The sequence below is a fragment of the Stenella coeruleoalba genome (assembly GCF_951394435.1).
Source record: "Stenella coeruleoalba genome assembly, chromosome: 14".
Taxonomy (NCBI): Eukaryota; Metazoa; Chordata; class Mammalia; order Artiodactyla; family Delphinidae; genus Stenella; species Stenella coeruleoalba.
Genome location: NC_137160.1, coordinates 89,323,812 through 89,348,501, shown reverse-complemented (window position 1 = coordinate 89,348,501; position 24,690 = coordinate 89,323,812). Strand labels below are relative to the sequence as shown.

Below are 24,690 nucleotides of genomic sequence, written 5' to 3'. Positions count from 1 at the left end.
GCGGCGGCTGCGGCGACGGCAACGGCGACAGGACGAACGGCGGCGATGCTGTGGCCGCGGCTGGCGGCGGCCGAGTGGGCGGCGCTGGCCTGGGAGCTGCTGGGCGCCTCGGTGCTGCTGATCGCGGTGCGCTGGCTGGTGCGGCGGCTGGATAGGCGGCCGCGGGGCCTGGGCCGGAGCGGGCCCCCCGACCCGCCCTGCGCGGCCGCGGGCCCAGTCCCTGATCCAGGTAAGGCCGGTCCGCCGGTGGGCCCGCGCCCCTCCCCGGCCTGGATCCTCAGCCCCCTCTTCCCCAGGCCGGGACCCCCTCCCCTCCCCTCCCGCCTCCCGGGGCTCTCCTCCCCGGCCTGAGTCGGGGGTTCTGGGAAAAGACCTGGAGTAAAAGTCACGAGTCCTCCGCGCACAGACGGTGGGAGAGAGTAGAGGGTGGGAGCCTGGGTGCCGCGTCTGTGCGCAGTTTTGCTGGTTTGACCCCCTGATTTGACTGAGAAGACCGTGTGCGCCCTGCGCGCTTCCGGAACGCGCCTTCGTTCAGTTTTCATTCACCCTCTTACCCGCAAGTCTGGTTTCTTCCTGGAGGATAAGCAAGAGCTCCTCAAGTACCCTGATAAGATGAAATTTTATTAGCAGAAAGCATAGTTGATGACCTACCTTGAACTCTGAGGGCTAAAGCTGTCCTTATGGGTGACTTAGTTTTTACAGCTGAGGAAACAGGCTCCAGGAAGGTCCTGCTCGGCAGAAACGACACAGGTCCAAGGCAGAAGCCAGGTGGGGACGTAGGCCTGTTGACACGAGGTCCAGCTTGCCTTCCACCCTGTTGAGATGCTGATTGTCCTACCTTCTCTCATCCCCTTAAGAAAGTTTCAGGTGGTACTTTTAGGAAACAGCATGCTCAGTTGTCCAGTTACACTGTCAACACCGTGCCAGAGAACCCAGCGCAGGACGCCAGAGTCGAAAGGCTTGCAGACCCTAAAGCTAAAGGACGTGTGAGGCCAGTGGGGTCTGGGGCTACGAGATTAGAGTTTCGAGTGACTTATTCATTAAATTCTTTTTTAATTTTTAGCTTTCATTTCTAAGTCATTAATACAGAGCAAATAAACACATGTGAAAAGATGTTCGACATCACCAGCCAGTAGTGAAATACAAATCGAACTTACAGTGAGATACCACCACACACCTATGAGAATGGCTAAGATAAAAAATACCGACGACATTTGGTAATGCTGGTGGAAATGCTGAGAAACTGGGTCTCATTTACTGCTGGTAGAAATTTTAAAGGTGCAGCCATTCTGAGGTCAGACTGCCAGTTTCTCAAATAGTCGAACCTGTACTGCACTCCTGCGCATTATCCTAGAAGGACGAAAACTTATTTTCACACAAAAACCCATATGCGATTGTTTATAGCTTTATTTGTAATTGCCAAAAACTGGAAACAGCCCAGTTGTGTCTCGAGGGGTGAATGGTAAAACTGGCACCTCCGAGCTGTGGAATGCTGCTCAGCAGTGAGGCAGAACTGTTGATCCATCAGCAGCTTGGGTGGAGCTCAAGGGCATCGCGTGAAAAAAGCCGGTCTCAGAAAGTCTGTAGTGTACAATTCCATTTATGTAACATTCTTGAAACGGAAGTATTATAACGACAGAGGACAAGTCAGTGGTTGCCGAGGGTAGGGGACAGTGGCGGAGGTTGGATATGACAGTAAAAGGTCAGCAGGAGGGAGATCTTTGTGGTGATGGAACAGTTCAGGAACCAGTCATGTCCATGTGAAGCTATACGTGTGATAAACGATCATGGAGTTACATACAGAGAGCCACAAGAGGAGAGTGGCTGCAGAACCTGGTGAGGCCACGGTCTAGTTCGCTATGCTGCGCCAGGGTCAGCTGCCTGGTTTGGATGACGCACTGCAGTGTTCACGGTGTGCCACTGAGGGAAGCCACGTGATGGGTCCACAGGACCTCTCTGTACTGTTTTTCAACTTCTTGTGTTTATTATTATTACAAAATAAGCAGTTAATGAAATCCACTTAGGTTCCCCAATGTTAGTATCTTACATAATCACTACAAGTAGGAAAGCCAGGAGGTATTATCCAGTCTGCAGACCTACCTCAGTTTCCTATACCTGTACCTTTACATCTCTGTCTATCTATCAGTCAGTGGATGGAGGTCTGGCAGACACTTCTAATTCCAGCCCAGGGTCAGCAAACTGTGGCCCACGGGCCAGATCCTGCCCGCACCTGTTTTTGGAACACAGCCATATTCTTCCTTCTGTGGCTCTTGAGTGTTTGGGGGGACTTAGGCTCACAAAGACTCAAAATTTACTCCCCAGCCCTTTACAGAAGTTTGCTGAGGGCTTCTCCCTTCTCAGTGAGGAGACTGGCTCTCATTAGCCACAGTGTATCCAATTATTTGCTGGTTCCTAGAGCACACATAAGATAGCTTCGGAATTGCTCACCTATACCACTGTGAAAACCCACCTGCCAGCTAGAGTATAGTGTTTGTCTGTCCTTCCTCTGTCTTTACCCTTAGAGGACGTGGTCACGTGCTGTTATCTTTCAGTTAGTACATTCCTTCTCTCCCACTCATTATGATACGAACTTGTAACACCCTTGAGCGAATTTGTTTTGGTTTGCGTTCCACTTGGGGGTCTCCCCCTGTCTATTTGTTTATCCACGTATTTTTTGTGTATGTGAATTAAACATGCTTCTAAAGGTCAGAACATGTAAAGGCGTATTCAGAAGTGCTGCTCCCCCTGCCCTCTGTCCTTACTGTCTGGTTCACACCCTCCCCTGAAGCTAAGCAGTCTCATTATTTTCTGCTTTATCCTTTGTTTCTTTTCCACACGTGAGCAGATACTTGTTTATTGTATTAAGAATATTAGTAACAGGGTGTCCCTGGTGGCGCAGCGGTTAAGAATCCACCTGCCAATGCCGGGGACGCGGGTTCGAGCCCTGGTCCGGGAAGATCCCACGTGCCGCGGAGCAACTAATAAGCCCGTGCTCCACAACTACTGAGCCTGCAAGCCACAACTACTAAGCCCATGTGCCACAATTACTGAAGTCCGCGTGTCTAGAGCCCACGCACCGCAAGGAAGAGCAGCCCCCACTAGCCGCAATTAGAGAAAGCCCCGCACGCAGCAACGAAGACCCAACGCAGCCAAAAATTAAAAAAAAGAAAAGAATATTAGAAACAGAGTGTACATGTTTGTCTTTATTCAAGTTGACTTTCTAGCATGCTATGTATTCTCCAAGGCTGATAAGTCTGTATTACTTGATAACTTCATAGCCCTAACTGACATTAATGGATAATTTGTCAGTGTCAAACACATCCATTATTTTATCTAATTCTCATTACAAGCTAAGAAGTAGAGCTGTTGTTATGTCTTTTTTATAGATGAGGAAACTGTGGCTTAGAGTTACATAACTTGCCCAAGCTCACCCAGTTAGTGATATAATGTAATGTAATTGTTCCATTTGGGGCTTGCTTGATTACAAGGACAGAACCCCCTCAGACTAGCCTGTCTTAAAAAGGTAGCTTTTAGGACTTCCCTGGTGGTGCAGTGGTTAAGAATCCGCCTGCCAATGTAGGGGACATGGGTTCGAGCTCTGGTTTGGAAGGATATCCCAGGTGCCACAGAGTAACTAAGCCCGTGCGCCACAACTACTGAGCCTGTGTTCTAGAGCCCGCGAGCCACAACTACTGAAGCCCGCGTGCCTAGAGCCCATGCTCCGCAACAAGAGAAGCCACCACAATGAGAAGCCCGCGCACCGCAACGAAGAGTGGCCCCTGCTCGCTTCAACTAGAGAAAAGCCCACTTGCAGCAATGAAGACCCAACACAGCCATAAATAAATAAATAAATAAATAAATTTACTGGAAAAAAAGGTAGCTTTTGAGTAAACACACAGGGAGGGTATGCAGAAGAGAATATTACCAGGATTGGGTGGATTCCTCTCTGTTTATTCCTGGCATCTGCCCTAGTCGCCCCTACCCCTCAGACTTTGCCTTGCATGTGGCTTCAGCCTGTCCTATACCTTTCATATCAGTTCCTTATCACTTCTGTTGCCCTTATACCCAATATTCAGAGACTGCCCTTAGGGGTGCTCCCTGAGTGGAATCCTGTAGTCAGTTGGCCTCCCCCTTCATGTTCTTTGGCAGCTCTAGAGGGTGCTGTGCAATACATTCACTGTTTAAAATAAGTAATAGCCATTTTTGAAATCTTGGAGGGGGGAGGGTGGTATCATAAAAAGTTATTAAAAAAGAAATATGCAGAAATTTCCATCATCCAGCTGCAAGTATTAGGTATTAGTATTTTGAGTCTTGTTTTATCTGTCACTGCCCCCTCTGCTTTGCTCTCCTGGAGTAATTTAAAGCCAATCCTGGGATATCCTATAATTTCATCTGTAAACACCTCCTAAAAGCCTCTACTCTAGCTTCACTGATAAACAGTATTAACACGTCCGGTTCTTTCTTGATCGCCTCTTCAAGTCTGTCTTCTTTCTCACCTGTCTTTCAATCTCTGTTGTTACTCAGATCCCATTCTTGTCTTACTGGCCATGTGTGTTCCTTGTTATCCCTGGGTTATAGCCACCGCCTATGGGCTCATGACTCCCGGAGCTGTTTTTCTCACTCTGAGCTTCTCTTCTGAATCTCAGACTTGAAAATCAGAATGCCCACTTGATGTGCAGTGGGTGTTTCTAATGCTCAACGCCTAAATCCCCATTTGTTCTTTCATATTCTCTGCCTTGGGCAGAATCTCTTTCTAAGCGTCCAGGCTGGAAACCTAGGTATTATCTGTCGTAGGCTGACTGGAATCCCTCAGACACCCCCCCACCCACCGACCCCAGCATCTAATCTGTGGTCGAGACATCCTTTTTCTCTAGTCTGAGCACTCATCTCCAGCCCCATTAACTGCAGCAGTGGCCTGTACCCTGTCATTTCTTACCTTCTCCCCAATTCTGGCTGACCATGCTTAAACCTCTACCCCATAGATTTAACTGCTCTTTCTGTAAATATACTGATTAAAGCTCCAGCTGCAGTTCACATCCGCTTGCTTGGTGGCTGAATAACTTGAACAAGTTTACTTAGCTTCTCTGATTTAGGATCTCCATCTGTACAGCAGGAGTGAGCAGTGGTGAAAAATCTCCATGTGGAGTTATCGTGAATTTTAAATAATTTCGTGCAGGCAGGGTGCTTAGGACAGAGCCAGGCATGTGGGAAGCCCCCCAGACGTTAAACATTAGCTGTTTGTTTTCAGTATTAGCAAAATGACTGTGGAGCTATCTGTACGCTCTTCTGTGTAAATCTTTGCATAATTTCTCATGACTTATGAGATAAAGTGCAAATGTATCCGTAGGATAACTTTCTGCAGTTGGAGTTTTGACGCATATTATCCAGTTGCTTTCCTGGGAATTTGTTCCTAATCACACTGCAGGTGACAGCTGATGGGTGTGCCTGTTTTCCCCAGCATGCTGACCTCCCTAGAATGTTGGTGTGATCAGATCATGTCATGACACTGGGCTGTAAGATTCTTGTCCGAATGAACCAGACACTGCCTATCTTAATCTTGTTTAGATTGTTATAAATCCGGAAACAAAAACCTAATGAAAATTCTCATAGAAAGTTCATAGACTCCAGAGAATATGGGGAAATAGTGGATTGAAATGAAAATTTGAAGCCAGCTTTTTTTTTTTTTTTGGCTGTGCCACGAGGCTTGCAGGATCTTAGTTCCACGACTAGGGATTGAACCCCCTGCAATGGAAGCATGGAGTCCTAACCACTACCGCCAGGGAATTCCCTGAAGCGAGCGTTTTTGCCACTTTTTAAAAAATTGAAGTATAGTTGATTTACAATATCATATTAGGTTCAGGTTACAGCATAGTGATTCAGTATTTTTAGATTGTACTCCATTAAAAGTTAAAGTTATTACAAGATAATGGCTATAATTTCCTGTGCTGTACAATCTATCCTCGTTCCTTGTCTAGTTTATACATAGACATCTCTTAATCCCATACCCCTATCTTGCCCCTCCCCTCTCTTTTCTCCCCACTAGTAACCACTAGGTCCCTAAATCTGTGAGTCTGTTTCTTTTTTGTTGTATTCACTAGTTCGTTTTATTTTTTAGATTCCACACATTCGTGATTACACGCAGTATTTGTCTTTCTCTGCCTGACTTACTTCACTCAGCATAATACCCTCCTTGTCCATCCATGTTGCCGCCAATGGCAGGATTTCATTCTTTTTTATAGCTGAGTAGTATTCCATTGTGTGTACATGCCACATCTTTATCCATTGATCTGTTGATGGACACTTAGGTTGCTTCCATATCTTGGCTATTGTAAATAATGCTGCTATGAACATCGGGGTGCACATAGTTTTTCAAATTAATGTTTTTGTTTTCTTTCTAAGAGTGGAATTGCTGGATCATATGGTAGTTCTATCTATTTATTTATTTAATTTGGCTGCATCGGTCTTAGTTGCAGCACTTGGGATCTTTATTGCAGCATGCGGGACCTTTCGTTGCGGTGCATAGGCTTCTCTCTAGTTGTGGCGTGAGGGCTCAAGAGTGCATGGGCTTAGTTGCCTGGCGGCATGTGGGATCTTAGTTCCCTGACCAGGGATTGAACCCACATGCCCTGCATTGGAAGGCGGACCACCAGGGAAGTCCCTATTTTTAGTTTTTTGAGGAACCTCCATACTGTTATCCACAGTGGCTGCACCAATTCACATTCCCACCAACAGTGCAAGAGGGTTCCCTTTTCTCCACACCCTCTCCAGCATTTATCATTTGTAGGCTTTTTAATGATGGCCGTTCTGACCAGTGTGAGGTGATATCTCATTGTGGTTTTGACTTGAATTTCTCTAATAATTAGTGATGTTGAGCACCTTTGCATGTGCCTGTTGGCCATCTGTATGTCTTCTTTGGAGAACTGTCTATTCAGGTCTTCACCTCCTTGGTTAAGTTTATTCCTAGGCATTTTATTCTTTTTGATGTGATTTTAAACGGGATTTATTTTTTACTTTCTCTTTCTGGTAGTTCATTATCAGTGTATAAAAAAGTAACAGATTTCTGTGCATTAATCTTGCATCCTGCAACTTTGCTGAATTCGTTTAAGAGAAGATGTACTTTACAGCCATCAGACTGATTTTTGTTGTCTTGGGCCTAGGTGAAATGACAATGGATACCATCTTGGCTCGATTGAAACTCCTGAATCCAGATGACCTTAGAGAAGAAGTTATCAAAGCTGGATTGAAATGTGGACCCATTACATCAACCACAAGGTTTATTTTTGAGAAAAAGTTGGCTCGGGCTTTATTAGAGCACAGTACACTGCCTTCGCACCCTCCAGACCACGCCACTGCAGGTGCCCCAGCCCTGGGCCAGGACACACAAAGCGTTGTGAAGTCTGCGGTAGGGAGCCCGGCTGAGCGGGTCAGCTTTTCTGAAGACAGAGATTTTGGTTATAGTGTGGGCTTGAATCCTCCGGAGGAAGATGCCGTGACGTCTGAGACCTGCTCAGTGCCTTTCAGTGCCTTGGCCGGGGTCGGCAGCCACGAAGCCATGCTGCGGGCCTCTGCAGAGCCGCCTCTATACTATGGGGTGTGCCCAGCGTACGAGGACGCCCCGGCGAGAAATGGTAATGTGACCAGCGCCGTGGTTCTTACACAGGTGGTGCGTGGACAGCAGGGGGAGAGGGGTTTTGAAAATCACAGACTACAGAGGAGAAGAAAGAAGACTTTAAACACCATAATCTTATCACTCCAAATTAACCATTGTTAGCATTTTTATATAGTATGTTCCTGAATTTTTTGTAAATCTATATAGAAAGTTTTAGAAATTAAGAAAATTGGATTCTGTGGAGATATACTTCACTTACAGATATTTATGGGCTGGTTCCATTTTTTGATTAACCATCTCCCTCCCTTTTTTTAAAAATAAATTTATTTATTTTTGGCTGCATTGGGTCTTTGTTGCTGCACGCGGGCTTTCTCTAGTTGCGGCGAGCGGGGGCTACTCTTCATTGCAGTGCGCGGGCTTCTCATTGCGGTGGCTTCTCTTGTTGTGGAGCACGGGCTGTAGGTGCACGGGCTTCAGTAGTTGTGGCTCGCGGGCTCTAGAGCACAGGCTCAGTAGTTGTGGCACGTGGGCTTAGTTGCTCCATGGCATGTGGCATCTTCCTGGACCAGGGCTGAAACCCACGTCCCCTGCATTGGCAGGCAGATTCTTAACCACTGCGCCACCAGGGAAGTTCCTCTCCTCCTTTCTCCTTTTTCCTTTTTTTTCAAATTCACTGTAACCTGACCACCTCTTATATTAATGAATGCAAATGGCCAATGAAGGTATAAATAATTTTCAACATTAAAGAGTTGTAATTTTAAACAAGACTAAAATAGATAGGATTGGAAAGAAGTAATGAAAGCTTGATGTTGATCAGAATGAAGTTGCATTTTGTAAAACAAAGTATATATGATGTATACATTTTATAGTCTGTAAAGTAAAAGTGAAATTTCTTCCTCCCCACCAGAATCTTACTCTGTAGAAGTAACCACTTAATAAGTACTTTTGTGTATCATTCCTCACCCTACTTACTCTGTTTTATTCGTATATATAAATTTACATTATTTTTATTTTTAATATATTTAAATTTAAGAAAAAATATATCTGTATGTATGTACATTGTTTTTATTTTTATAAAATTGGTAACTATAAGTGTCCGGTCAAAAGGTATGCATTTTTAAAACTTTGAGGGCTACTGCCCTCCAAACGGTGTTACCATTCACTGTGGATGAGAGAGTAACTTTTCCAGTCTCTCTGCTATACAATATGGAATGTACATTCTTATCTATCTAAAAACAGAAAACGGGCGTCTTGTTTCTATTCCATCAACCATACTGCATGTTATTAAACTTCCCTTTTTGTCTTTCAAATAAGGGAAATCTCTATCTTGATTTAGGTCTATTACCTTTTTTTTTTCTTTTTTTCCTTGTGTATTTCATTCCTGTGACTCATGTATTTTGTAACTGGAAGTTTGTGCTTCTTAATTTCCCTCAACTTTTCCGTTAATCCACCCACGCACCTCTGGCAACCACTTGTTTTCTGTATCTGTTACTCAGTTTCTGTTTTGTTTGTTTTGTTTTTTAGATTCCACATAAGTGAAATCATATGGTATTTGTCTTTCTCTGTCTGACTTATTTCACTCAGCATAATACCCTCCTTGTCCATCCATATTGCCGCAAATGGCAAGACTTCATTCTTTCTTTCTTTCTTTATTTGTGGCATGCGGGCCTCTCACTGCCGTGGCCTCTCCCGTTGCGGAGCACAGGCTCTGGACGCGCAGGCCCAGCGGCCATGGCTCACGGGTCCAGCCGCCCCGCGGCATGTGGGATCTTCCCGAACCGGGGCAGGAACCCGTGCCCCCTGCATTGGCAGGTGGACTCCCAACCACTGCGCCACCAGGGAAGCCCCTATTGACCTTTTTTTTTAAATAAGTAAATAAATTTATTTATTTATTTATTTTTGGCTGCATTTGGTCTTCGTTGCTGCGCGCGGGCTTTCTCTAGTTGGGGCGAGCAGGGGGCTGCTCTTTGTTGCGGTGCACGGGCTTCTCATTGTGGTAGCTTCTCTTGTTGCGGAGCACGGGCTCTAGGCACGTGGGCTCAGTAGTTGTGGCTCGCGGGCTCAGTAGTTGTGGCTCATGGGCTCAGTAGTTGTGGCTCGCGGGCTCTAGAGCACAGGCTCAGTAGTTGTGGCGCATGGGCTTAGTTGCCCCACGGCCTGTGGGATCTTACTTCCCTGACCAGGGATCAAACCCACATCCCCTGCATTGGAAGGCAGATTCTTAACCACTGGACCACCAGGGAAGTCCCTAGTCATAGTTTTTTACTTACTTTTTAAAATTATTTTTATTTAGATCGTTAGTCCAAAAATTTTACTTTTTGGTATGGAATAGTATACTTGGATATAAAAACTACATATACAGGTACAAGATATGTATCACTTATATCCGTGTACATACATATGATCAAAGTTATTGTGTTCTTTTCACTAAGTAAACCCTTTTTTCTTGAAGATTAAAACTCTGAAATATTAATAAGAGAAAAACCAGACCACTGGCTAACAGTCGTTAGTTACCAAACCCAGGGCTTCAAGTGTGAACTAAGTGACGGTGGCTGCAGTTCCTCGTCTCTGCTTTTCCCACACAGAAAGGATTCATGTTTATGAAGACAAGAAGGAAGCCTTGCAAGCTGTCAAAATGATCAAAGGATCCCGATTTAAGGCTTTTACAAGCAGAGAAGATGCAGAGAAATTTGCTAGAGGAACTTGTGATTATTTCCCTTCTCCAAGCAAAACCTCTTCACCACTTTCTCCTGTGAAAACGGTGCCGCTCTTTAGCAGTGGTGGGTTAAGAGGTAAATTGTCTGGCATTACTGTCAGATTTACTCCTGGGTATTTTGTTCCCTCTTTCCTGGTAACTAGTTCTCTCCACCTTTGAGAGCAGCCTGGTTTGCTGGGAACAGAGAGCTGAGGCCCAGGCCATGGAGCAGCTGGAGGAGGGTGGGTCAGTAGGCTGGTCTGGGTGGAAGTGGCAGGGGCCAAGTGGGTCAGGCAGCTGCTGAGGGGACCGTGGGAGAAGCCGCAAAAGGGCCTCCATCGCCTTCTGTCCTGTCCCCTTTGTCACACTCTTGTCCCTGTGGCCTGTTGGGTTCAGGGCCTTTTTAGGTGCTGAGACCTTTCTACTTCCCCCCGTGAAGCTACACTTCCTTCTAGGACTGTGGCACCTGCTTGGCTGCAGACGATTCTGCGGTGGCTGAACCGTCCAGCCAGAAAGCTGGCCAGCGCCACTCCTAGCTCAGGACCAGGGTCTTGTGAGGGGCCTTTGCTGTCAGCATCGTACAGAACCCCGGCATCCCAGCCTCGTCTGGTCCCCTCCACTCCATGGGCTCACGGCTGCTCTGCTCCCCAGGCTGGCTGGGGCTCCCGAGGATGCGCCTTTCCTTGCAGACGGTTGGCCTTGGATCGAGAGTCCGTGTGCCACCTCACGGAGGCCAGAGTGATTTGGGGCGCTTAGAGGCCCCTCACACTTGGTGAAGGTTCCTCAAGATAGCCTTCCTACCTCCGCAGGTGTCGTGATTCGGCAGAAGTCCCTCCTGGCTCCCTGCCTTTCTGGGGGGCGCTCCTGGCTCTTGGAAGGCCCCTCGCGAGTGTGGGTGGCGTCCTGGCCGCGTGCCCTCGCACTCCTCCCCCGCCTTCTCCGCAGAGCCCTCCCCTCGCTGCCGCGGGCTGGGACACACGTCCGTCTGCTGTGGATCAGCTTGTTTCTTACTTTTCACTACAAGGAGATCGTCAGCCTCCGTGGGAAAGATTTTCTTGCCCTCAGTGAAGCGCATAGTGGATGATGAGAAAATGTGAACTTAAATGTTCTTAAATTCTGTCTCTTAACAGATGGGTTGTACTTGTCTGATTCAGAAACAGCAAGCAAAGAGCGAGCAAACAGTTACAAAAGTCCTCGTACACAAGATCTCACGGCCAAACTTCGGAAAGCTGTGGAGAAGGGAGAGGAAGACACCTTTTCCGACCTTATCTGGAGTAATCCCCGGTATCTGATTGGTTCGGGGGACAACCCGACCATCGTACAGGTAAGCCTGCTTCCAGCATCATAGCATCAAGACTGCGGTGATGAAAGTGAAGCCCAAAATCTGTGGTTTTGTTCCAGGAAGGATGTCGGTACAACGTCATGCATGTTGCTGCCAAAGAGAACCAGGCTGCCCTGTGCCAGCTGACCCTGGAGACGCTGGAGAACCCCGAGTTTATGCGGCTCATGTACCCGGACGACGAGCCGCATATGCTGGAGAAACGCATCTGCTACGTGGTGGACCTGTACCTCAACACCCCTGACAGAGTGGTGCGCCTCGTAGCCGGGCTCAGGGTGGAAACAGTGTTTGGGTGTTTATTTACCATGTCTCTGCACTGCGTCAGCTCAGAGGAGATGTGCGTTTGTTGAGGTCAGAGAACTCAGAAAGATACGGTTGGACCCAGACCCGCTCACACGTGAGAAGTGCACCCCGCTGGCTGGCGCGCCGGGGTCCCAGCTGGGGTGGAGCCGTCCCCAGGACACGTCCCTCCTGGCCTTTGTTCAGAGAGTCCCAAGCTGATAGGAGGGTGGGCGAGTGCCACAAAGCTAAAGGGAGAAGGACGTAGGAAGGTTTTGGTGCCTTGTAGTCTAGTGTCCTAGATACGTCTTTCTTTAAATTTTTATTTCATTTATTTATTTATTTTGGCCGCGTCAGGTCTTAGTTGCGGCATGCGGGATCTTTCGTTGCGGCGCCCGAGCTTCTCTCTAGTTGTGGCATGGGGTTTTTCTCTCTCTAAGACGTGTGGGCTCAGTAGCTGCAGCATGCGGGATTAGTTGCCCCGTGGCACGTGGCATCTTAGCTCCCCGACCAGGGATCGAACCCATGTGCCCTGCATTGGAAGGCGAATTCTTTACCCCTGGATAACCAGGGAAGTTCCAGTGGGGAGATGGTGCACAAAGCTTAAGTAAGGATTCTTGAAACAGAAGAGTTTTTACATATTTATATGAGGGAAAACCCAGAGATGGCTGAGAACCAAGGATTGTTTCTGAGAGAAACCTAGGGGTGTGAGAAGTCGTGGTGGGCAGGAGAGGGAATTTTAAAAAGCCTATTGTATTATTTCGTAACATACTGAATATGATACATTGAACCCCAGAACTGCAAGCAAGAATAACTTCTCAATTAGCAAGAAAGAAAAGGGGGAATGGAGATAAATTTGGCCATGCTAGCAAAATTAAAGAAGGGCATAAAAGAGAAAACGGTAGCTACATGAAAGCAATAGTAAGTGTGAAATAGGGCAGAAGGAACCAAATCCAAGTGTATGAGACTAAGTGTGAACACAGTAAGGCTGTGCGACACTTCAGTCGGGAAGTGGAGCTCCTACACGCGATGCAGGACATTTGCCCGGCGGGAAATACAGTCTTCTCTTAACGCCGGCAGCGCTTGTTGAAAATACGCATCTGTGGATCCACAGAGACCGCTGAATAAATTCTGGAAACTAGATGTTACAGGTCACGTCCCCTGACCATAGGCGCTAAGAGTAGGAATCGCCTCAAGCGCCTGGACTGTGTAGCAAGGCCGGGGGCTCCCCAGAGGGTGTGGTGTGGAGGAAAAGCGGGGTCACCAGGCGTGGCGGGAGGGCCCACAGCCCGCCGGCTGCGCGGGAATGGGGCAGAGGCTGGGGTCAAGTTGGCGGGGGCTCGGAGCAGGTTAGAGAAGGACGTTGTGTGGGTGAGGGAGAGGGGTGGCCAGGAGGAAAGGGGTGTGGGGGGCATGTTGCGGTCTGATGCCCTGAACGCCGAGTGGACGCGGCCGCCCCGATGTGCAGCGGCCCCGGCCCCGTGGGGCTGGCCGGGAGCTGTGCCGATGCTGGAGCCTGGGCCGCAGGGCTGGAGGCGACTCAGGTAGACCATGGACCAGGAAGCGCCTGACTGGAGCATAGCTCTGCTCGTTCTTCCTGTGCCGTCTGCAGCTGTGGAAGGCCGGCCGGAGGTGCTGACAGGGCCTGGGTGGCCCACGGAGCCCCGGCGGCTGACTGTGTGGGAGAGGGAGTGGTGGTGCCGACAGGATGTTGAGGTAGCGAGATGCCCCTAGAAGGTGTGGAGCAGGGATCGGAGCCGGCCTGAGGGTATTTGCTTGCACAAGGCCCCGGGGTCGCCTAGTGGAGTGGGGGCTGGAGCTGGGGGAGAAGCTCTGGGCGAATGCAGCATGGCGTCCGGAGGGAGGGACCTGAGGGCTGGAACGTGCGGTGGCCGCAGGTGGACTTGAGCGAGTTCTGTTTGGGATGAGCTGCCTCTGAGCCTGAGGCTGTCCAGGTGAAGGTGCCGGAGGTGGTGGTTCCACAGCTCGGGGGCTGCTGGCCTGCGGGCAGCCCGGGGAAGGATGCCACCAGGGACAGGTCCGCACTGGAAAACCTCGTGAAGTCAGGAGGGGAGAGTTTCGTTTGCTGCAACACTAGCGACTAGAGAAAGTTCTCAGCACAGACCGGATCGTGGTCTTTGCTTCATTCTGGAGGTTGTCTTCATCTGTTTATTTTGCTTTTGTTTGTTTGTTTGTTTTTGTTTGTTTTTGTTTTTGCGGTACGCGGGCCTCTCACTGCTGTGGCCTCTCCCGTTGCGGAGCACAGGCTCCGGACGTGCAAGCTCAGCGGCCATGGCTCACGGGCCCAGCCGCTCCGCGGTATGTGGGATCTTCCCGGACCGGGCACGAACCCCTGTCCCCTGCATCGGCAGGCAGACACTCAACCACTGCGCCACCAGGGAAGCCCTATTTTGCTTTTTGAACATTGATTTTAAGACATTGTACAGGGCCCTGAGTTGTTAAAGCTGCCGTTTGCTGAGCAGGTGTTACACCCTAGCTCTGTTGTAAGCTTCCCACAGGCACTAGACACGCAGGAACTGGGACGTTGTGCCGGGCTCACGCCCTGGCATGAAGTGGGTGTGTGCCAGCATGCCAGTTGCTTTTCAGTTATAAAAGCACTGTCTTCTTATAGTCTTTTATTTTTGAGTGTTTTTGTTTGATTGTTTGTTTTACTAAATACCTATTTTTACCTTAAAGCAACCTTAGGAAGCAAAAAAGTATGTATAAGAAGTAAGTGTTCTTCCTTTTCATCTCTCTCAGGGCTACGACACACCATTACATTTTGCTTGTAAGTTTGGAAACGCAGATGTGGTCAATGTGCTCTCTTCACACCCTTTGATTGTAAAAAACCCAAGAAATAAATATGATAAAACACCTGAAGATGTAAGTACCTATTAAAATGCTATTACTACATAGTGTTAGAAATGAAAATACATAAAATTACAGTCTGCGATCACAGCTGTTGTGACCACGCAGGTAACTCTGTGTGACTGTGTGTGCCTTGTGGCACACCTTAGAGCCCTAATTGTTGAGTAAGATGCACTCTGTGAAGACGCTGCCTCTGTAAAGCCCGGAGGGAGTGAACTGCCTGTTTGCTGATTTTATTTTCCTGAAACTGGTGGTCAGGTTGTTCTCAGCAGCTCACTGTCTTTTGTCAAGTTCCCTCTGTGAGTCCTTCAGCTGACTAGGGTCAGAGAGAGCAGAGGAGGTGGCACTCACGCTGCTGCTGCTGCTGGTGAGGATGGTGGTGATGAGGATGGTGCTGGTGAGGATGGTGGTGACTGACTGATGGATGGTGGAGATGGTGATGATGGTGGGGTAACGTGCTGGTGAGGATGCTGCTGCTGCAGGTAGCTGACATGTGTTGAGCTCAGTGTGCACCAGGCGCTGTCCTGAGCCCCTCCCCGGTGTTCTCACCTGGCCCATACAAGCCTTAGGAAACAGGCCTTGTCATGATCTGTCAGCAGTTGGGCACATGTGCCTTAGAGAGGGCAGAGGTGCCTCTGTGCAGTGAGGTGGAGAGGAGAGTGGGCCTGAAAAGAACTGGAAGATGGTTAATTTGTACCAGGCATTGGAGTTGTGAGCTGGCCTGGACCTGCCAGCCCTTTGGAAGTAGAATCTGTAAGGTCCGATTCTGGCAGTGCCACTTCCTCTGTAGTTGCTGGGATTATGTAAGTCGTGCCCACTTCTGTAGAAAGTTTAGAATACAGGTAAAAAGGATAAAATTTACCGGACAATTCCGCAACTCAGAAATTACCATTATTTTGCATAAATCTGACTCAACTTTTTGTGTGCATGGGTATGTGTATTTTCTCAATATAAAGTGCTATTTGGTAACACGTTTTTAGAGCGTTGGACATCTCTCACAATCAGTTACAGAATTTAAAAGAAAATACTTGCACTACTTGAAGGGTCCACTGTGCGGCTGTAGTTTGTTTCTGTCACAGGCTGGCAGGAGGTGGTAATTTTGTGGTTCCTTCCTTCTTATTTTAAGGTTATTGGTTCTTTTGTTTTTTTTTATTGTTTGTAGCTAAAATGTTCACAGTTCTCTAATGGCTGAGAACATCGATTCCTGTAGTTGCAAGAATAAAACTTGTGTTCGTGTTAGATGCGAGTTGTATATCAACCCAGCCAAACCATAGCGGACAGGCTCCTAGCCAGGGAGGCGCCCAGACCGAAGGTGCGGGCGTGTCTGCATCTCTGCTCTGACTTGATGGTGTACCTTAAGATTTCCTTTCCTTGCAGAAAATTAGGAAATGGAGAGCAGCATGAAGAAAGAAGACAAAATTCGCCTGTAATCTCAGAGCTGGTTCTTCTTTGTCCTGGCCCCTCGAAGCCGTTACAGAACGAGAAGGAGGGCTCCGCTGTTCCACACGCGTTTTTATTGTGGGCTTTATGAGATGCTCAGCGTTAGGACACTACCCTTGTTTCACCGACTTTACAAGTTGCCCTTATGAAATCATTTTAATGATAAGATGTGATCAATCAGATTTAGAGCGTTTACGTACTCTGTTTTTTTAAAACAGGTTATTTGTGAAAGAAGCAAAAATAAATCTGTGGAACTGAAGGAGCGGATTAGAGACTATTTAAAGGGTAAGTGGGGAGTGGGCGCCCGAGGTGTGGCCCACGGTGGGGCAAGTCCTGGGCGGCATCTAGGCCAGGCCTTGTGTGCAGGAGTGAAGCAGGGGCTGCTGGGAGCCTCCGAGCTACCCTGTGCTGCACCTCCCGCTCCTGGGAGACCGACTTGTCTGTCATTTGTCTGTTGCTCACGGCCTTGCCCCTCGACCTCCGCGGCCCTCTTCCTCGGGCACAGCCTGCAGGGTGGCGGGGAGGTGGGAGGGGCCTGCCTGGAGCCCCTTGGCCAGCCGGTCCCCCGCCCTGCGGCCTCGCCGCCCCGGATCGCCACACTCCAGGCCGAGGGCCTTTCAGACCGTGGCCTGCGGGGCAGCGCTTCGCACTCGGCTTTCGGGGCCTGGCGCCTCTGGACCCAAGCTCCCGGCTCGCAGGCCGCAGGGGCGCGAAGGCAGCCAGGGGCGGGAGGCATTTCCCAGCCCTTCCTCTGCCTTGTTTCCGGGCAGTTTGAGGAGTTGGCCCCGCGCGCTGGAGGGCCTGGCCTCGGATGCTTGAGGCTCTTCGGCCTCCCCCGTCTGCCCGTCCTTACTTCTCTCTCGGCTGCCATTCCTACCCGACTCCCCGTTGGTCTCCGTTTAGTGCAGGGGTCGGCCAGGCCTGCGGTGGCGCCCAGCGGCCACCACTGTCGCTCGCCCGATGTCTCTGGGCCTTTCCTGCCCCCCGCCCCATCCCTGTGGCCTCGCTGCCTTTCTTCTTTCCAGGTTGTGATTCTAGGTCTGTTTGGAGACGGGTGTTCAATGATACAAAACTGTAACGTACGAAACAGAAGAGGGAGCTGGGGAGGGAGGGGGTCAAACGTGTCTTCTTTGTAATGTTCCTCTGCTTGGCTTCCGCTGCTCTGGTTCACAGGTCCTGCCTCATAAGAACCTGGGGGTGAGCAGGTGTTTGCCGCCCCCCCCCCTCCTTCTTTTTACTTCCCTGCAGAGGAAGAACGCAGGGCTCGTTATGTGCAGGAGTCTGGCGTGGACTGGCCTCTTGCCCGGGTCCTTTGGCTCCGGGGCTGTGGCGGCCTTTTCATTCACCGTTAGCATCGCTGACTCACGTGCAGAGCCCGTGGGGTAGCAACCGCGCTGTTGCCCAGGCTGGTTCCCAGGTGCCTGGCATCCACTGGGTGTGGGGCTGTCCACGCAGATGGTCCAGCCCTGGTGTGTTTCCTCTCCCAGGTCACTACTACGTGCCCCTCCTGAGGGCAGAGGACACGTCTTCTCCCGTGATCGGGGAGCTGTGGTCTTCAGACCACCCGGGCGAGGTCTCTCACATCAGCCACGGTGGAGGTGGCCCCAGGGACCCCGTTCTGACCCTGCGAGCCTTTGCAGGGCCCCTGAGTCCGTCCAAGGTGAGCATCTGTGGAAGCTTCTGGAATAGCTCCTGGCCATCCCACCAGCATGCTGGGTTGTTCCAGCCTTTTGCTTTGTGTTTGGTCCTGGAGACCAGGACCCCAGAGAGTTGTCAGTGAGGCTTCAGAACTTCCCTGGAGAAACGAGTGTCTTGACCCTGTTCTTTCTTTCTTTCTTTATTTTTTAACATTTATTTACTTATTTTTAAATTTATTTTATTACTTTTATTTTATTTTTGGCTGTGTTGGGTCTTTGTTGCTGCACATGGGCTTTCTCTAGTTGCAGGTAGCGGTGGCTTCTCTTGTTGTGGAGCACAGGCTCTAGGCGCTCAGCCTTCAGTAGTTGCGGCACGTGGGCTCAGTAGTTGTGGCTCGTGGGCTCTAGAGCGCAGGTTCAGTAGTTGTGATGCACGGGCTTAGTTGCTCCGCAGCACGTGGGATCTTCCCACACCAGGGCTCAAACCCATGTCCCCTGCATTGGCAGGCGGATTCCTAACCACTGTGCCACCAGGGAAGCCTGCCCCTGTTTTCATTAGCCAGGGCAGGTATGTGATGAGCCGTGCTTCTGAGAAGCGAGGTTTACCTGGGCTAACGCTCCTCACACCAGCGTCACCTGACTCCCCTCCCCCAGGTGCCCATGGCCCTTCGCACACCATATTGCCCAGGTGGCTAGGCTGTCCATTCCAGGGTCCTTGGATTTGTACTGTCACTAGGAAACTTCCATTTGCAGACTCCGGTGTTCACCTTCCAGACTGAGGTACTTCATACACTGACCTGTATATAATCTTTCCTCTTAAAAGAAAGTTGTAGCTTCCCTGGTGGCGCAGTGGTTGAGGGTCCACCTGCCGATGCAGGGGATGTGGGTTCATGCCCCGGTCCAGGAAGATCCCACATGCCGCGGAGTGGCTGGGCCCGTGAGCCATGGCTGCTGAGCCTGCGCGTCCGGAGCCTGTGTTCCACGACGGGAGAGGCTGCAACAGTGAGAGGCCCGCAAAAAAAAAAAAGAAAAGAAAAGAAAGTTGTAACTATCGATAGTTAGTTCCCTGAAACTATAAAAACGTTAGGATTAGATTCAGCTGCATGAAATACCGAAAGCACAAATATTTATTTTCCTGTCATGTGATGGCAAGGTGACTCAAGGCCCTTGGGGTGACAGCTCTGCAGTGTCTCCCTCGGGGCCTCCTGGGTCAGCTCTGATCCTCAGCCCAGCCCAGGCCTTGCCAGGGTCCCTCCTGGCCTCACCGGGACGCAGCCACGGCCCCTTAGCTCCAGGGCAGTGGGCATGTTGCGCGCGCTGGGTTGGTGGGGGAGGGCTGCCTGGTGACGTGGATGCCTAGCGCAGCTTAACACACTTCTGTTCTAGGCAGAAGATTTTCGCCGACTCTGGAAAACCCCGCCTCGAGAGAAAGCGGGCTTCTTCCACAGCGTCAGGAAGTCTGATCCGGAGAGAGGCATCGAGAGAGTGGGAAGGTACTTAAAGGGCACGAAGTGACAGAGGGCCAAGTGCTGGTGTCACCTCGCGTGCTGTGCCCTCGTGTGCTGACTGGGGCTTTCAAAACAGCAGTTCCCAGAAGGCGTTGACTGGAGACTTTTAAGGCCTTTTCACTAAGGTCTAATTCCTTGCGAACGTGCCCCCTGCAGCTTGTGCAGCAAAAGTCTCCGTGAAAACAGTCCCTCCCGGGGGTGGGGTGGCCGAGGGGCATGACAGTGTGTGGGAGAAGGCGCCGCACCGCCATGGAGAAGATCAAACGCAAGAGGGGGGCGTGGCCAGAAGCTGCTAGTGAAAGAGGCCCCTGAAAAGTGTTTTCCACAGTTCAGAAGCTAATTTACAGTGTGAGCAAATAAAGCTCAATTGAATCATTTTAGAACTTTTTCTCAAAATATGTGCCCAGCCTTAGGTTTACGACTTGAAAGTGAAAAGGACCTCTAAATGTTCATGTCTGGCCCAAACCCGAATCATCTCCGACTTTGTACGGTTTCATGAGAACCGAAATGTCCTGTTAGTGGAGTTTCACCGTTTGCCCTTTTTTCGATGCTCGTGAGTGTCGGTGTGAGCACTACACTTCGGCTGGCGTCTCCTTTCTCCCCGTGACCCTGGCTTGCTCTGTAACAGGGTCCTGCCCAGTGAGGGGGTGCTGCTTCAGGAAGTGGAGTGCACTGATTCAGCCCCAAATTTAGGATAACATGGAACTGTAGCCAAGGTTGCAGGTGCCGTTTTGGCACTTCCAGTGTCAAATGGCCCTTTTCTGTTTAGTTAGTTCTGTGAGTTTTTCTTCTGGTCTCACAACTGGTTAATTTGCTTTATTCTTACAGGCAGCTGGCTCATGAGCTGGGGTATCCCTGGGTCGAGTACTGGGACTTTCTGGGCTGTTTTGTTGATCTGTCTTCCCAGGCGGGCCTGCAGAAACTAGAAGAATATCTCACCCAGCAGGAAGTGGGCAAAAAGACCCAACAAGACATGGGGGAAAATGCCGCCTGTCTGCAGGAGGACGCCTCAGCCCTCGGTAAGAGCATGCAGTGCGTCTGCGGCCGGCGGGACTGGCAGCCCGTCCTGTGGCCGCATCCGTGGCAACCAGCCGGCTTCCTTCTCCTTTTCCTGCCTGTGAGGGGGAACAGCTGGGCCTGGAGCCTGGCATTCTGTCTGCGGGCTCCTGCTTGCCTTTCCCAAGGCATGTTGCAAGTGGTTTTCTGTCGTGGAATCTGAGGAGGGAGGAGGCTTGGAATGCGGGAGTGACTCGTCGCAGGGTTTGCGCTGTGCGGGGTGACACCCCACAGCCGCCATCCATACCGTCTCTCCCTCACAGGCCGTCACAGGAAGTGCAGCAATTCCATCTCCGTGAGGGCGTTTCTAGATGAAGATGATGACATGAGCTTGGAAGAGATCAAAAACCGGCAAAACACAGCCCGAAACAACACCCAGCCCACGGTGGCTGCTTTTGGAGACTCGGGGTGTGACATCCTTCCCTTGGAGCAGAAGACAGACCTCATAGAAGCCTCAGCCCCGACCAGTCCCCGCAGCAGCAAAAATGGGTTTTGCAGCCCCCCGAGTGACAGCAAGACCCTGGGTGGGAAGAGGCCAAAGGCCCCAAGTGGGGAGGACGCCTTCCTGTCACCTGTCTCCGGCTTGACTGTGGAGTTTGATAAACTGAATTTGCAGAATCTACAAAGTAGCTTTTCTAATAAGACACCCCGTCCAACTGTGAAAACTAGAGATAAGAGGATCCTGACATCAAGAGTGAACCCAGCAGAAAGTGACATGTTAGGACCTCTTGCTGCTGACAAACTCGGGAATGACCAAGGAAGGACAGAGCACGGAATGTCAGCTGGAATGGCTGACATGTGCCTGGACCCCGACAGTCCCACGCAAGAGGCCCGTCACGGTGGCAGTTCTGAGCCCTCGGGGGTCCCTGCCTCGAAAGAGTCCGTCCAGAGCCTCTTCCTTTTTGGGTATGAGTCGGGAAGCACACACGTCGAGGGGCAGTGGGCACGGGCGCCACTCTGTGATTCCCAGACAGTTCCCTCCACGCTGGCCTGCCTGACGAGCACTTGTGGTTCCGTCTCCCTCGCGAGTCTATGTGGCTCCTCGGGTGTCCTCCAGGCCGGTGGGAGATGGCGGTCTCCTTGCTCACTCGTCCTTGCAGCCTCTTTGCTTCCCACAATCACTGAGCTGTCCTGTGGGTTTAGTTTGTTTTTGGAAGAAAGGTCGTCTTGGGGTCGGTCTCAGTTGCCCGGCTGATGGCCCGTCCCACCTTCTGCTCCATCATCCTGGAGGGGGGGTACGCAGAGCGCATCTTCCCAGCAGGGCTGGGGCCGGAGTCTCCTCCTGCGGGCAGTGCGTCCCCCCGCTGCCTGGATGTCGGCCGGACCGCCGGAGCCTGCGGTGGCGGTGCTGGGGCCTCACACACGCCTCTGTTGCTCTGCTGGTTCTGAAGGGGGCGGTGGCGCCAGGTGCGTGTGTGGTCACGGCTGTTCTGCTTCTCTCGCACCTTCTAGAGAAGAGCCGTCAAAACTGGATCGCGATGTTCTGGCGGCCCTGGAGTGTGCGGACGTGGACCCTCACCAGTACCCGGCCCTGCACAGGTGGAGGAGTGCCGTGCTGCGCTACTCGCCCGCGGACAGACAGAGGTACCTGCAGCCCGGCGGACGGTGTCGCCAGGTTCACGGGGGAGCTCCCCGCCCTTGGCCGGGGGTGGCGGAGCAGAAGGAGTGCTGCTGAGAGCTGAGGGGGGCGGGGTGGGGCAGCCAGGGTTCCGCTCCGGTCCCGCGCCCCCCGTGCGGGACGCAGTAGTGTGAGCTTGCAGTCACGTGGGAGGCGTCTCTTCCCGGAGCCCCAGTGGTCCCCGGGTCGGGGGCGCGGCTCTGGTCTGTGGCCTCCGCTCTCCCCACCCCGCCCCGCCGTCCCTGCTGACCGCCCGTTCTCTGTTTCCTCAGCTGGCCCAGCCCCTCGCTGAAAGGGAAGGTGAAGTCTCAGCTGCCGGACATCGGTGGCCCTCCTAGCGGCGGCAGCCCCGGGCGCTGCAGCCCCGGGCGCTACAGCCCCGCTCGCAGGGGCCACCTCCACCGGATGGCGCGCCTGGCCCAGCTCGCCACCTTGTAGGGCCCGTGCGCGCTGCTGGGGCGGTCGGCTTTTTCTTTGGGTTTAAAAAAAAAAAACAAAAGGAAAAAAGGAACAAGGAAAGGTAATGTGTTTATTGCTAAAGTTTCACCCAGAGAAAGAATATCAGTCCTCATTTAGAGGGTGAAAGAATTTTAGAAGATGCAGGTGTCCTGTATAAAATGTCGCTTTCTGATACTTGGAGAGAAGTGGGTGAAAGCGAACTCAGACGCAGATTTCCTGGAAACCGTCAGTGTGGTGGCGACAGGCTCGTTAGCTGCCCCAGGGGCACAGGAGGGCACCAGAGAGGCCGGGGCGCCCCGCGGGCCCCCGTCCCCCGAGAGTAGCTGCATTCACTTCAGCTTTGTTCCTAAAACACAGGTGACTTTCGTGCCTCTTCCTTTCCTGGGGAGGGTCTTTGACTTCCTGGCTCGTGACAGAAAAGCCTCTCTGCTTTGCTGCTCGGCCCCGCTGGTTAGACAGTGGCGAGGTGAGCATCCAGGAGTGAACGAGCCTTCAACGTGTTGGGGACTTGCAGCGACACTTACAAGTTGAGTCATTTAAGTGAGTGACCAGAGGATGAAACTAGCTTTTCTCTTGGAAAAAGTCTAGCCGTTGGGAGCCATGCAAAGAGTCACACACAGCTCCCTCACCAGCGGTCACTGGAAGGGGATCTCCTTTTCACCAGCACTTGGCCTTTCACAGTGCACCTTATTTAGCTGCCAGTGCAGTGGTAACAAAATAATCTGCAAGGCGTTGCCTAGTTTCGAGATGTAGCCCGTAGTTTAGGACACGTTCCAGCTGGGTTTGCTTTATGAAAGAGCATTGCGTGTTGGTGCAGAAAAGAAAGGTTTACTTTGGAGGACGTATCTGATGCCAGCTCCGTTCCTTTAGTGCAGTTTGTCGTCCCTCCCCCTTGGCTGTACCTGCTGGAGGGTCTGCGCACAGAGCTTTCTGTGCCAGGACGCTGCAGCTGAGCCGAGGGCTGTTTCTCTGGGTGTCACCAACGACTGCTCACAGCGGTGTTCTGGGGACACTGCCAGTGTTTTATCCAAAGTGAAAACTTCTAATGCTTCTGCGGAGTCCAGTGCCTTTTGTAAACCGCTTCTGGTTTTCCCGAACTTACTTTTTGAGAATATACAGTGACAGCAAGTAGACGTGAGATTTTTTAGTTGTAAATATTCTGAATTTAAATTTATGTAAAAAAAAACCCAGAAACTTATTTCTTTCACACGATAATGAGAGGCAGGTCAGGAATATTGGAACCAAGATTTGGATTTTAAAATTCAAAAGGTTGTTACACAGGGTGTTTTCACTTGTGTAGCAGATGACTTAAGCCTAAGACAGAAAAATACATTCTGTTCTAAAAACCAAATGGCATTTAAAAGACATCTCTATTCTCAAAGAAATCAGAACACAGATGTAGTCATAGTGATGATCTGTTTTGTCTAAAATTTGACCGTGCCGTCCTATATATTTTTGTAAATATTCAGATGGAAGCTAAAGTGATTTGCCCGTATTTTGCAGACTTCTGCTCCTGTTTTCTGAAGTTTAGGCCTTCTTTGATTGTTTCTCCATTTGTTTGTATAAGTTGGCCCCGGTTCCACTGAATGCATAGTCATGTGTCCTGTGGTGATTTTGTCTTTTTAAAACTACTTAATGAAATAAATTATTTTTAAAACCATGTGATCATCATTCTGAGCTTTCAGGAAGACCTCTCTCGCCTGTGCCCAGGCAAAGTGTCCTTTTTAGCAAACTTTTAAGCAGTGTTTTGGTTAAACGGAACATTGATCTGAGAGTGGTTTATCTGCTGTTTGGGGCCCTTTCCTTCCTAACAACACGGTTGTGAAAAACCTTGGCATCAGTTCAACTATCGAATATTTTATAACTGCCCTGGGAAATGGGGAACCTTTTTCTGACATTGACAGTGTGTCGCTTCTTCAGTTGGGAAGAGGTGACAGGAACCGTCTGAGCGGGGGGCAGCGGCTAAGGTGCCACGGGCTGCATGCAGGCGGCTCCGGAAGGTTCCCCGCTCCTGGATCCAGACGGACCCTCCGGGATAGTGTTTGGAGGTTTCCAGAGGCCTTTGCGGCTCAAAGGGAATAGCTGTGGGGTGACTGCCTCGTCAGGCGTCCCCAGCCGGGTTTGCCCCCCAGGCTGCTGGAACCACACAGGTCTGTGTGCGCGCAAGGCCCGCAGGGAGGGG

At 50.7% G+C, this 24,690-nt stretch overlaps 1 protein-coding gene across 1 annotated transcript; it reads left to right on the top strand.

Moving 5' to 3' along the window:
• Positions 1 to 24,168, top strand: ANKLE2 (ankyrin repeat and LEM domain containing 2). The gene is made up of 13 exons (XM_079941955.1): positions 1 to 229; positions 7,158 to 7,628; positions 10,195 to 10,401; positions 11,435 to 11,628; positions 11,706 to 11,894; positions 14,683 to 14,805; positions 16,449 to 16,515; positions 17,718 to 17,890; positions 19,254 to 19,360; positions 20,204 to 20,394; positions 20,695 to 21,337; positions 21,884 to 22,015; positions 22,322 to 24,168. Exons 1-13 carry the CDS (start codon positions 46 to 48, stop codon positions 22,485 to 22,487), a joined length of 2,847 nt encoding a protein of 948 aa, XP_079798081.1. The 5' UTR covers positions 1 to 45; the 3' UTR covers positions 22,488 to 24,168.
• Positions 24,169 to 24,690: the final 522 nt, after the last annotated feature.

What these genes read in the sequence shown, in the direction of transcription:
- ANKLE2 (XM_079941955.1), top strand. Translation starts at nt 46, where the DNA reads ATGCTGTGGCCGCGGCTGGCGGCGGCCGAGTGGGCGGCGCTGGCCTGG. An exon ending in TCAACACCCCTGACAGAGTG is followed by an intron (nt 11,895 to 14,682) that starts GTGCGCCTCGTA and finishes CATCTCTCTCAG; the next exon opens with GGCTACGACACACCATTACA. An exon ending in ATGATAAAACACCTGAAGAT is followed by an intron (nt 14,806 to 16,448) that starts GTAAGTACCTAT and finishes TTTTTAAAACAG; the next exon opens with GTTATTTGTGAAAGAAGCAA.